Source organism: Alternaria conjuncta (assembly GCF_024043145.1).
Source record: "Alternaria conjuncta strain BMP 0040 chromosome Unknown scaffold_21, whole genome shotgun sequence".
Lineage (NCBI taxonomy): Eukaryota > Fungi > Ascomycota > Dothideomycetes > Pleosporales > Pleosporaceae > Alternaria > Alternaria conjuncta.
Window position 1 is genome coordinate 362,475 of NW_026250110.1, and position 12,518 is coordinate 374,992.

Sequence of the window (12,518 nt, forward strand, 5' to 3'; positions counted from 1 at the left end):
TTCGAGACTGCTGCCTTGCATCTCACAGTCGAAACCGGGGCTTTACCTTATGGCCAGGGATTTCGCTATGTCAACAAACAATACAAGCACCAGTGTCGCTACCAACTCAACACAGGTCCGGCAGACTGCCTCTACCCGGTACTCGCCTCTTCTGCATAACGGCGACAGTTTCCGACTTTTGCGCGTGCTGCCTAGCCTGCGCCAAGGTTCTCCAATACAATGCGAATTATACACCTCTTCGATGTCACGCGAACGAGACCAATATATCGCTGGTTCTTATGTCTGGGGTCCGCCCGAGCCAACAATATCCATACTTGTGAACGACGAACACTTCCAAGTGCGAGACAATCTCTTCCGCTTTTTGAAAGCTTTCCGCAGCCGTTACCAGCCGCAGGTTATATGGTTAGATGCCGTATGCATCAACCAGGACGATATTCAAGAGCGAAATCATCAAGTTCAAGAGATGAAACAGATATACTCTGGTGCCAAGTGCGTATACAGCTGGCTCGGCTACGACAAACCATTGCCGCATACTGGCATTTTCAGTCGACAGTACATAATCGATTTGTGCTATCGGTGCATAAAAAATAAACGCCAATATACACGACGAATACATCAGTTGGAGTACCTTCGGAAAGCCGAGTATTGGTCGCGGATGTGGATCGTTCAGGAATTCATTCTTGCACAAGACGTCCACTTGTTGTTGGGGAGAGACAAACTCCCCTACAGCAAGTTGAAGAAGATCATGCAAGATCACGTTCTCTTGTACGGATGGATTGAGTTAAAGCAAAGTCAGAATATCATGTTCGATCTCATAGACTATCGAATTCGGTGGAGGACGTTTGAGGCATTGTTTGAGGATTTTGGAATGTTACCTCGATCAGTCCCTCTAGACGGTGTTTTCGCTTTACTTGGTCTACTGGAGGGGACCGAAAATGACTTGAGGCTCATCAGTATCGCCGATTATAACCTCACTGTATGGCAGCTTCTCCAGCAAATCTTAGCGCTAGACATTGTCAAGTCTTCTCTTTTCAAATTTGCCGAACAGTACAATCGTTATGTTATCAAAGGACAAAGAGACGACTACATGGGCAGTTACGTTGGTCTGAAACTGATGGAAGCCCCGTCTATGCAACCACGCGGTGCCGATGGCAGTCGGTACGCGCGCACTGGAGGTTCGCTCCTGGAGATTTCTATGGCTACAGAAACGTCCCGAGCCTTTAAGCATTGCGAAGACGGTATTCTCGAAGTCGCAATGTACACTCCGCGATGGCGCACCATTTCTGGGCAAAGTGGCGTATCAGTCGGATTGTCCTGGTATGTTGAATCAGTGGACTCTCTTTCCACGAGAGCTCTAGTTGAAGCTTGCGATTCACGATGCGCCACTACCTGCGCCACTCATGCAGTTTTTGGCTTCTCATGGAGATTCCGCCACAAGGGGATGCAGATCGGTGATCCAGCACTGACTGCATCAATCGATGTACCACTACTCACCTCCTATGCTTCCAGGGACGTTTCTCGACTTATTTACGACATCCAGCAACGATCAATGGAGATGGTAGAAGCTATAAGCAGCAAATTACGCATGACTGCGGGCGATAGGTTCGGTTTTCATACGACAGCAACCCCGTACAAACTGGAGACGGATGTCGATACCATAGTAACATTGTCGACATTTATCAGAGATCTGGAAACTCATAACGGATGGCAAGGATTGTTGGAGCTGGCAATGGAATGCACACGAAAACCAGGAGCTGAAGAAGATGTTACGAGGCCCAAGTAGCGCTCTCTTTCGAAGGAAGCATGTGTCGTAAAAGAGTGGGAAACACGTGCGGATTGATGGACGAGAGGACCAAGGGACGCTACGTTGCGCTACCGAGGCAGATACGTCTCTTTCAACTACTCGATCAAGAGTATTAGAGTGTTAGTTAGTGTATGTTAATTGTATCTTCTTACTTTGGCTAGATGTAGAGATAGTAACTAGGCTTCCACCGTGTGACGTTCTGCTCTGTTCTTTGGCGCAATTCATGGCTGATGCGGTAGCTGCTGTCCACACTGCTCTTGGCCGAAGGCTTTTTTGTATCATCAAGTCTATTGTGATAGGCAATATTACGCATCGTACATATCATTTTATGTAGTAAGAAAATGACATAGGTTTAGATAAAGTTGCATGGAGCATAGTCTTACTTACTACATATAATCTTTACTCCTCGTCTCTTGTAACATGTGCGCTGCGGGATGTAACACCTAATTGTAACTACCAACACTTTGAGTACGATCTTGATAAAGACTGTCATCTTACATATACAATTGAGACCTCGACTATGCTTCCTCATGCGAGCCTAGCTAGGAGCCTAGGATTCTAGTATATGTATAAGTGTACTAAGACGGGGGTGTCTAATGCGGTGTGTTTCTTTCGGGGGTGGGATCGGGGAGGAGCAACCCAGTGTTATTTGATTAACGATTCAGTCATTATATATGCATCGTCGTGTGTCAATCACTGCTAGAAGAACAACTAGTAGGTTATCGTGATGTGGGCCGGTCAGAGCTCGAGTGACGGCTCGCAGCGGCCGATCATCATGCCCTTGAGTGGGGATGTACTCAGGGGGCTCTCGGCAGATACGATTCCAGTGAAGCTCGTAGGGATAGATAGCCACAATGTCGGCGATACTCGGAGCGAGCGAGGCAGCCTGAGCCGAGTATATCGATAGGCAGCAACCACGACAATAACAATGTAAATAGTGCCTATTAGCCGAGTAGTAAAGGCGTACAACTCTTGCAACAACCAATAGTGGCCCCTCGTTCTGCCGACGAAAGGTACAACCTCACTGACCTACGCGACTTTCCCGACTCTATCTGCTCGATTGCGCTACCCATAAACCTCTACGATCTAGTAAACATCGAATGAAATCGCCACAGAGATGCCCAACTACGCGCGACAGAGTTCCTTGGACCTGGACGAGATATTCGGCCACTATATCAAGAACGACAGCAACGCCGCCATGATGAGAAACATTCGTACCAAAGAGAGAATGAGCAGCGCTGTAGGTAGCCGGGAGGGACAAGACCTATGTTGAGAGAAAACACTGACCTCGCCAACCACAGCATCACTGCGAAGACAAGGAGTGTGGCGGCGGCCCATCAATCAGATGTGTTAGCGCGCTGCACTTCTGCTGGTGTCTCGCTCCCGTCATCGACAAGGACAAGAAGTCAGATACATACGACGAGGTCGTGATCTGTGGGCAGCGCTTTCAGTGCATCTCCCCTAAGGGATGCGCCGTGCATCCATACCTAGCGGGCTACAACCTCGACGTCAAGAACGCACGCAACAACTACCCAAATGTCAAGGTCGAGTGGAAGGCCATCTTCGAGTCATTCAAGGCTGAGCACGATGCAGCTGTGGCAGACAAGACGGAAGAACAGAGGTTGTTGAAGAAGGAGAAAAGGACGACCGAACCTCAAAAGAACCGATACCGGAAGCTGCAAGACCAAGCCGCGTTCCAGAGAAGCCTCGAGAAGGAGCCTGGTGTCGAACAAGAGGATACTGGCCAGGAAGTAGGGCAGTCTCCACCATGTCCACCTACCACGACCCACGCCCGACCCCGCCGAAAAGATACCAAGAAAGCCAAGAGACAGCGAGCACGCAGAGACCGTGATAATGCAAAAGCTTACGAGGATTGGGTCAAGGAAGACGATGTGTCAAGTGAGACAAGGGGTCTAGCGGTGAGACCGGCGTAAGAGGAGGCAAGACGCTCACGAAGTTAAGGATGGTTGCCCGTGGAAAGACCAGAGGGCCAAATTGACTCAACTTCCCAAGGCCTATCGAAAGAAGGTGACATTATAGCATGGTGTGTGGGCGAGCATAGGCTTGGTGGTTGGTATGGAGTGTGCGTTGGGATAGTGCTAGCCCTGGAGAGCTTTGGCAGTCAGGCGGCAAAAGACTTCAAATGAGAATTTTGAAACGAACAATATCGCGATCACATTGAAGCACGCGTTATATCGCGTTATGGCGGTATGAACTGCCGCTTTCGACGTCTTGTGTATATGTCGACGCGTGGTGTTGTTGTTAGGACGCGCAGGAAGGAGCGTGGCCATAGCGCTAATCTATGACGTTTACCGGTTATGTAAGCCGCAGCCATATGGATCCTCGGTAGCTGTCACTCCATGCCACTACCCACAACCCTAGCATCTCAAAAATATACTCCTTCGTCAACCCACACCAATGTATCATCTTGCCGCACATCCAGCCAAAAAAATTCACTCCTCCGGGAAGGCTCGAACTTCCAACCTCCTGATGACTGCAAGCTGTAACAGTCAGACGCGCTAGCCAATTGCGCCACAGAGGATAATTGAATTGTGATGTGCAAATCCTCGATTGACTGGACCGTGATTCCAGGGCCTGCGCAGTCCGTTACGCCTTCCACATGCCGACCTACAGCTTTCCAGTCCATACAGGTGGACCCGGGATGTTGTATACCTAGGTGATTTCGTCAGCACAAGGCTTTTGCAGCAACCCGTGTCTCTATCGAGCGTACCGTCTTTGCCGAGACCTCGGGATCGTAAATGTCGATATTGATCTCAGGTTCTATCTATCATCAGCCGCATGCTCTATACCCGGCCATTCGCATACGTACGGTCCATACTCCACACGCCTGGAATCTTGACCATATACTTCTCGCTAGGAATCGATCCTTCCGCTTTATCGTTCGTGACTTCCAAATGCGCGCATTCGGGGTAAAATTGTGGTTCTGGCCACCCCAGATAGTTAGCGCGTTGCACCTTTCGTCATCCTCAAAGAGCTGCATCTGGAGGAAGCAACCTTGGACGTACTATTCGCGGAATGCAAGCTGATAATCTCATGCCTCACCAAGTACCTTCCCGCCTTCAGCCCCACAGGCACCGTTTCACTCCATAGACTTGGACTTCCGTCCCACATACTGAACACCTTCTGGAACCACTCTCCAGTCTCGATGCTACCTTCCAGCAACCCTTTCTCGCCGATCTTGAACCAATCTGCCGTCTCGCTAGAAAAGGTCGTGCAGTCATTCTCGGCGTTGTCGCAGTATGCCATCCAGGCTATCATAGGACCGACAGTATGCACCCAGTACGAGTACACGGCGGTTATGTTATCGCCCGCGCGAATGGGTATGTATGCGCGAGCGGGTGTACCAGGGGTGTTGCAGGAAAGAGACGTGTTGGTGGTTTCGAAAATGGGGTTGTTGGAAATCCATTTGCGTTGTGGCATCCATGCGGCAGCATCCTGCATGGCCTGGTCGCCATAAGGATCGTAGCTATGAAGAGCGTTAACTGGATCGACTTGTTTACATTCTTTGAGGACATTGCATCTTGACCTTACCCAGGGTACCATGTGTCTCCAACAGTATAGTTCAGAGCTCCGCCATGAGCGGAGACCCGACAGGCTAAGAGTACGGTGATGGATGCAAGAAGTCGCCACATCGTGAATGTCCTTACCCTGAGCGGAATGCGATTACAAGGAACTGTTCGAGCAAGCTGATCTATTCTTAGGAGGCAATTATGTCTTTTCGTCTGCTCAAAATTCCTCAGAGAAAGCAGGACGACCTTCGCGAAGCTCCCCACATGGCACCAATGTCGGCCTCAATTAACGTACCAGATATTCAGCGCAGCCACCCTTCTATCCGCGGGCCTCAGTAAGCAGTGCTTGCTCATCGCCCTGTCTTTATATTGCGCTACTTTCCAGGCCTCGCGAGGCTTGTCTAAAAGCTGCGCCTGACGTCAAGCTTCGTTCGGCACTTAGAGTGCCTGGATTAGACTCTGAGGATGGTCCGACCAGTAACATCAATTCCTTGTGTTTCAAATCGGCAGTCGCAAAGTAGTAGACGTGGAGTGCAGGGATACAGACATATGCGGGTAATGTGCGAAAAATGCTTGGTGTGAAGCTTGATTGCGAGCACCTTGCCCTTTATCCGGAGCTACCTAACACACGCTCTGATGAACGTTGTACTTCATGTGGCGCCACAGACTTCAGACATTGCATGACCAGACGAAGATATCGACTTCCACGAATGGCAGTCGACCCCACTCTGCCAATACGGAGCTTGTGGGCGTATATAGTGACCAAGCTCACACATGAAAAATGCCAAACTACCCAGCTTCTCCAAGATGCTTACCCGAACCTTTGTTGCAACCCTCGCACTTGCTTCGGGTGTTCTCGCTGCGCAATTGACACAGATCCCCAACTATGGCGGTAGCGCGCGAGCAAAGCCAGGCATGTGAGTGATCCGCGCCCCTCCTTTCCAAGGTTGCAACTGACTGACACGCTACTCAGGTGGGTGTATGTGCCTGACCAGGTCAAGAGCGATGCGCTAGTCGTGGCGATCCACTCATGCCAGTCGTCGGCACAGAAGTATTTCCAAAACTCCCTGATTCCATGGAAGAAAGGGTCGGACAGCAAAGGCTACGTGACGGTCTGGCCGAGCTCCACGACTGAATGCTGGGACGTGTCCAGCAAAGCTTCGTTGTCGCATAGTGGCGGTGGCGATTCGAACGCGATCGCGAACATGATCATCTATGCGATCGACAAGTACAAGATCGACCCCAAGAAAGTGTTCGTTACGGGTGGCTCCTCAGGTGGCATGATGAGCAACGTTCTGGCCGCCACCTATCCCGAGCTCATTAGCGCAGTGTCTCTATACTCGGGTGTACCGGCTGGATGTTTCGTCTCTGCATCCGGAGCAGCAGCAGCATGGAATAACACCTGCTCTGGCGGGCAGTCTATCTCGACTGCGCAGCACTGGGGTGACGTAGTTCGGGGGATGTATCCCGGGTATAACGGAACACGACCGCGCATGCGTAAGTTCCAAGTCTTGTACGCTCGTGAACCAAGTACTGACTTCTCAAGAATTCTGGCATGGCTCGGTAGATGGAACGTTGAGCCCGAAGAACTATGACGAGACGCTGAAGCAGTGGACTAACGTTCTTGGCGTTAGTACCACGCCGACAAGCTCGAAGAAAGATACGCCAGAGCGCAACTACCGCACCGACGACTTCGGACCGAGTGTCGAAGGTATCTGGGCAGTAGGGGTAGGCCATAGTGTTCCTTCGCATCTGACCGTATCGGAAGCCTGGTTTGGCCTATAAGCGTTCAATGGCTCTCGCTCCTACGATGCGCTTCCTTCGGTACTTCCAGCGTAGCCCTTCGTTCTGGTCGTCGGACAGGGCTGATATCGGGACGCGGCGAATCCTGTATAGGTGGCGGAGATGTACTGCCCTCGATACCTGATGTAGATGCAATACTTGCCGCATATATGCTGTTTTCCCTTTCTTCGCGAAGCTTACTGTACGTGCGACTGATCCTTTCTAGATCGGGATTTCGTAGGATTTCGCCAGGAACTTCGGGAAACCTATGAGTGTCTTCGTCATTGCCGACATGATCTGTATCGAGCTTCTCATGCGCAGCGTCGCCGAGGTAATTGCCAGCAGACGTCAGCCATTTACGCACAACGTTTCTACCGGCTGTCGGCTGATCAGCTTGGGTATTCTCTTGTTGATCATCGTAAGAAGAAGGGCTGGGTTGAGGGTGTTCGGAGCCGGGATGCGTGATCGTCGGGATCAGTTCAATAGCATTGGGCGACTCTGAGCGTATGCCCAAGCCATTCTCTGCCATACCCTTGGGGCTGAAGTAGGTGGAGGAAGGAGGCCGCGGAGATGGTCGTCGCTCGCTACTACGACTTGGGCGCGATGAACCAGAGTTCTCACAATGGTCCACATGCTTCTCCTGCGGAGCCTCATCACCACCAGTCGACCACAGGATATATAGAGACCCAAGTGCGGCCAATATTGTTCCAGCTATGGGTGACCATTGCCCTGGGGACTCTGTTAGCACCGAACATGCCACTGCGCTACACTACTCACCAATCGAAGCCATAGGTTCCGTCATATACCGCACCTGAGGACTGAAGAAATTTGCTTCGCCAACCCCAATGATTGTGATGATCACCCCGCCGAATAAGGGGATCTCTATGACACTCAAGAACTTTCTCACGACGTTGTTGATGCCTTTCATCTCTCCAACGGTCATGTTGGCGCCCTCGATCCGAGCGTCTAGCGGCTCCACGTGACGTCGTCTCTTCCAGTTGATCTCCAGAATCTTATCCCATGTGAAGATCAGGGACAGTATCGCAGGTATGCAAAATCCGGCCGAGAGCAGCATGGCGGCGTTGAAAGTCAGGATGCGCGGCACGGGAATGACATAGACGTCGGCAGCAGATCCGCCTCGCATCGGAGAATTCGGACCCACGCTTTCAGAACAAGTCAGATTGCAAGTAGCATGCTCGTACGGAAAGTTAGCGGCACCTTGGAAAGGGTTCCCATTATCGTCGCTGCTACAGGCCGTTGGAGTGACCCGGTAGAACTCGACGCAGAGGGCCAACAGCCCCATTAGGATCAGTATCGTCCAGAGAAATATGATGTTGCGACCGGGAGACTGGAAATAAGTTCGCGATAATCTCACAGTGAGAGGCGCTGCTAAAATGCCAATTGCGCAAAACTGGAAAGCCTGCCCAGGCGAAAACGATCGATCAGTGTTTGTCGCACAGCATATTGGCACCAAGAACTTACGCCGTAAATGTCCATATCGACGCCGCCTGTTAGGATTCTTGGTCAGAAATGCGCTTCTTGGAGTTCTTGGTGGCCGTTATACTGACCATTCGTATGCGCGGCTGCTAGCACGAGGGCCTGCAGGGCCGAGATGGCCGGCAGAATTAAAACGGCAGCCAGACAGGTGTTCCGTAGCCATTCTGCTTTGCGAAAAGTTACACATGCGGCAACAAGAACATAGTACAGGATCTGTATTCATGCATCAGTTTTCTGATAGGTCCAGACCCACTCTACACGTGGGAAGGAGTTGGAACTAACACGCGACCCTGCTCCATAGTTGGACGAGATGGGCCAGGCACAGACAACTTGTAGCGTTGGGCTAGACGTTGTAGCGGACGAAGTAGCGGTCGCAAAATCGGATAGCGCTGTAGTTGCAGACATGCTTCCCTGGTATGGGTAAAGACAGATGAGATGAAGACATTGCTGGATGAGCCGTCACGAAGGAAGAGCAGCGGCATAGGTATTGCGCAGCGCGCATAAGGGCGCGACTCCGGGGTAAGGCGTGCCATGTAGATCTCCAATGGTTTGGGGCAATGCAGATTACCGGTGAACTATATCGTCTTCGCCTGTCGCAGTTGCATAGGGCGAGAGGCTGAGTGGAAGGCATGACCTGTCAGCGCTGGACCCTTTCTCGATACGGGAGGCGCTACTTGCTAGCGGCCCAACCGGCGCCGAGATGCCATCATCTTGTCATCCTGGGCTGCGAGCTCAGCCTCCTGGGCTGCAGATGTCGCGACAATACAAGAGCCTCACTTGCCTGCCGCTATGCCCATGTCGCGCGTCATCGTACAAGCAATTTCTCGGCATCGGTACTGAAGTCCACGGTTGCGACGGAGGTCCAGGCACGCCGGCTCACAGATCGCCTGCAACGTCTAGCGGGCGTACGTACCCATCAATCGGCCCTTACCCAGAACCCAAAAGCTTGTTCTTGCACGTTTTAAACGTCAGGACACCTCCTGGGGGTTTTTCTGGCCCCAAGATCTTCTTGCAGTGTGGATTTCCAGCATTGCAACGGGGCGCAACATGTTGAACCAGCGCGCCACAGAGACAGAGAGGCCTGACCTTGATACTAGCAAGATCAAAGAGTGGCGCTCTATAGTGACGCTCATTGTTTTCGTATTGACAAGTAAGTAGCGTGTGTGTACTGACATTGCAGATGGCGGACTAACGAGCCAATGTTTGTAGACATCAATGTTCTTTTTCCATTCCACATACCCATCTATGTGCCGCGGATAATATGGACCCCATTTGTCAAGACCATGAGCGCGTTGCGCATCATTGCACCACCACAACACCCAACGAGGGTTCGGAATGGCAAGCGTGGACCATTCGTCCGGTTCGACTTTCCCATGAACTTCATAACGACACCTCTGGTAGCGGATCTCTTTCTACTAGCCATCCTTGCTATTGGCGCAAAAGAAGTAAAGGGTGGCACCTTGGGTGATCAGGGTATTGTTCCATACGATATCATGCTGTTCTTCCTCTCTCTTGCTTACATCGCCATTTCTGTTGATGCTTCCGGTCTCATTAGATGGCTAGCTTTCAAGGTGTTGCAGAAAGGAGGGAAAGTCGGTCACCGGCTTTTCTTCTACCTGTATGCCTTCTTCTTCCTTCTCACTGCGTTCATCGGTAACGATCCGGTCATTTTGTCTGGCACTGCGTTCCTGTCGTACATGACGCGTGTATCAAGCAACATCAAGCATCCAAGGGCGTGGATCTTCACACAGTTCTCGGTCGCCAACATCGCATCGGCGATACTGGTATCATCCAATCCGACCAATCTAGTCTTGGCCGGCGCGTTTGGGATCACATTCATCAAGTACACGGCCAACATTATCGTACCAGTTCTTGTCACGGGAGTTGTACTGTATCCTTTCTTGTTGTACATCATCTTCCACGACGAATCTCTCATCCCCGCCTCTATCAAGATGGAAGATCTTCCAGATGAGCTCAAGGTAAGCACTCCCACAAGCGAGGTGTTATAGTATGTGCTGACAAAGCTTCCTCCAATAGAACAAGAAACCGGTCAATCCCAATATTCCCTTCGCCAAAGGTGCACTCGAAGACAACGAAAGCGATCCCAACAGTGACGACGACGAACAAGAGAAGAAATTATCCCTCGAGGAAGTCCTGAACCCCTTCTTGGATAGGAAAGGCGCAATGTTTGGAGCAGCCATCATGGCAGCTACACTGATTACTGTCTTGGCGATCAATGCTGCCTCTCAAGGCTCTCATGAACGTCCGGTGTTCTGGGTCACTTTACCCGCTGCATTCGTCATGCTTATCTTCGATCTCACAATGGGTTGGCTCAACCGGGCAGAGACACGTAAGATCGCCCACGAGGGCCGACGCAGAGCAGAGGCCGCACTTGCTGAAAGAGCTGAGACTAGGAGGCAGTCTGTCATACAAGAAGAGCTGGACGCGACCGCCACTCAAGCGGATCACAAAACGGCCCAGAACCCCGAGGAGAAGTCGCGGCCATTGGCTGAGGCGTCCAGTCACATATTGAGCGGTCGAACACGGGAGATGATGGGCGCTGAACTCGTATCGCAGGACGAGAAGAGGCTAGAGCCAGCCAAGAGGCCGATGCCAACCACACTCTCGTCACTCGTCGCAGACACGTATAGATGGGCACAGGAGACGTTTCCGACAACTATGACCGTATTCCACCACCTCCCGCTGGCGCTTGTTCCTTTCGCCTTTTGCATGTTCGTGCTGGTCCAGGCTTTGGTCACCAAGGGCTGGGTTCCGGTCTTTGCACATGGGTGGGACCACTGGGTTGAGAAGACAGGGACGGTTGGTGCGATTGGAGGCATGGGCTTCGTCTCAGTCATACTGTGTAACGTGAGTGTCCATTTCACCATAAAACTCCAGTAGCTAACCTTGGACCAGTTTGCTGGAACTAACATCGGCACCACAATTCTGATCTCTAGGGTGGTACAATCGTGGCAAGAAATCCACCGTCAAAACGGCATTCCAATATCCGATCGAACGTTCTGGGGCACGATATACAGCATGGCGATTGGTGTGAATTACGGTGCTTTCAGTCTCGCCTTCAGTGCATCGCTGGCGGGCATGCTCTGGCGCGATATTCTGGGCAGAAAGCACATCCGTGTTGGTGGTCTGGAGTTTGCGCGCGTCAATCTGCCCATCATCGCGATCACCATGCTCGTCGGTCTGGTAGTTCTTGTTGGCGAGATCTACATCATGAGGACGGACGCTCCCTATGATAGGTGATGGGGCAAAACATCGAGGCTATCCATAAGGATTGCGAACTGCGCTGTATGCCACTTCAGAAGTACTGTTTCCTCTCCCGACCTTCTCAATCGCCATCGCCACATTTGGGCGTACAGCAACAGTCTGGAATGGACTGTGCTCCTCCTGCGGTCGGGCAATTGTACTCTTCTGAGGCTTCGTGCTTTGAAGATGGTACTAGGCTCCGGGACGAGACAAGCGCCGGCAGTTGGCGAGAAGGGACCAAGGTATGGAGGAACGGCGGATGAGGCATTGGGATATGCAAATGGGGAAACGGAGGCTCGAAAAGACAGATACACCGCGAGGCCGTCATACACACATCCGCAATGGACGACGAGGACGGGCCGATGCAAGATTCTAGACTATAGACGCGCGCGACACCAAGGTCGGAAAGACTGTCTCAATCATAATCAGCATTCTACTCATACCCTTTCTCTTAAACGGAAACACGAACGTCGTAACTGCCCAGTGTCTCAAAGCTCGGTCCCTTTCTCGTGACACCACCAGTATCGCGTTAGCGCGTCATTAGCGCGGACCCTGATATCCAATATCCATGGATCCCACGCCTACGACTCCCGATACTTTCACAAGAAACACCCTCAGATCAGCATCTATACCTGATCTCT

The 12,518-nt window shown here is 51.5% G+C and overlaps 5 protein-coding genes and 1 non-coding gene across 6 annotated transcripts; 3 read left to right on the forward strand and 3 right to left on the reverse strand.

Annotated features, from left to right (window-relative positions):
- Positions 1-2,921: 2,921 nt before the first annotated feature.
- J4E85_010196 (uncharacterized protein) lies at positions 2,922-3,738 on the forward strand (the record flags this gene model as incomplete). The annotated part of the gene is made up of 2 exons (XM_051474410.1): positions 2,922-3,044; positions 3,106-3,738. The coding sequence occupies 2 exons, from the start codon at positions 2,922-2,924 to the stop codon at positions 3,736-3,738; spliced, it is 756 nt and encodes a 251-aa protein (XP_051321903.1).
- Positions 3,739-4,260: 522 nt separating this feature from the next.
- Positions 4,261-4,346, reverse strand: J4E85_010197. Its single transcript has one exon. It is a non-coding gene; the product is annotated as a tRNA-Asn (tRNA).
- Positions 4,347-4,432: 86 nt separating this feature from the next.
- J4E85_010198 (uncharacterized protein) lies at positions 4,433-5,368 on the reverse strand (the record flags this gene model as incomplete). The annotated part of the gene is made up of 4 exons (XM_051474411.1): positions 4,433-4,477; positions 4,536-4,585; positions 4,635-4,697; positions 4,831-5,368. 4 exons carry the CDS (start codon positions 5,366-5,368, stop codon positions 4,433-4,435), a joined length of 696 nt encoding a protein of 231 aa, XP_051321904.1.
- Positions 5,369-6,108: 740 nt separating this feature from the next.
- J4E85_010199 (uncharacterized protein) lies at positions 6,109-7,119 on the forward strand (the record flags this gene model as incomplete). Its single annotated transcript, XM_051474412.1, has 3 exons — positions 6,109-6,251; positions 6,308-6,831; positions 6,881-7,119. The coding sequence occupies 3 exons, from the start codon at positions 6,109-6,111 to the stop codon at positions 7,117-7,119; spliced, it is 906 nt and encodes a 301-aa protein (XP_051321905.1).
- A 4-nt stretch (positions 7,120-7,123) lies between these two features.
- On the reverse strand, positions 7,124-8,191 carry J4E85_010200 (uncharacterized protein; the record flags this gene model as incomplete). The annotated part of the gene is made up of 2 exons (XM_051474413.1): positions 7,124-7,845; positions 7,894-8,191. 2 exons carry the CDS (start codon positions 8,189-8,191, stop codon positions 7,124-7,126), a joined length of 1,020 nt encoding a protein of 339 aa, XP_051321906.1.
- Positions 8,192-9,660: 1,469 nt separating this feature from the next.
- On the forward strand, positions 9,661-11,874 carry J4E85_010201 (uncharacterized protein; the record flags this gene model as incomplete). Its single annotated transcript, XM_051474414.1, has 4 exons — positions 9,661-9,763; positions 9,823-10,592; positions 10,651-11,481; positions 11,530-11,874. The coding sequence occupies 4 exons, from the start codon at positions 9,661-9,663 to the stop codon at positions 11,872-11,874; spliced, it is 2,049 nt and encodes a 682-aa protein (XP_051321907.1).
- Between the last annotated feature and the right edge of the window lie 644 nt (positions 11,875-12,518).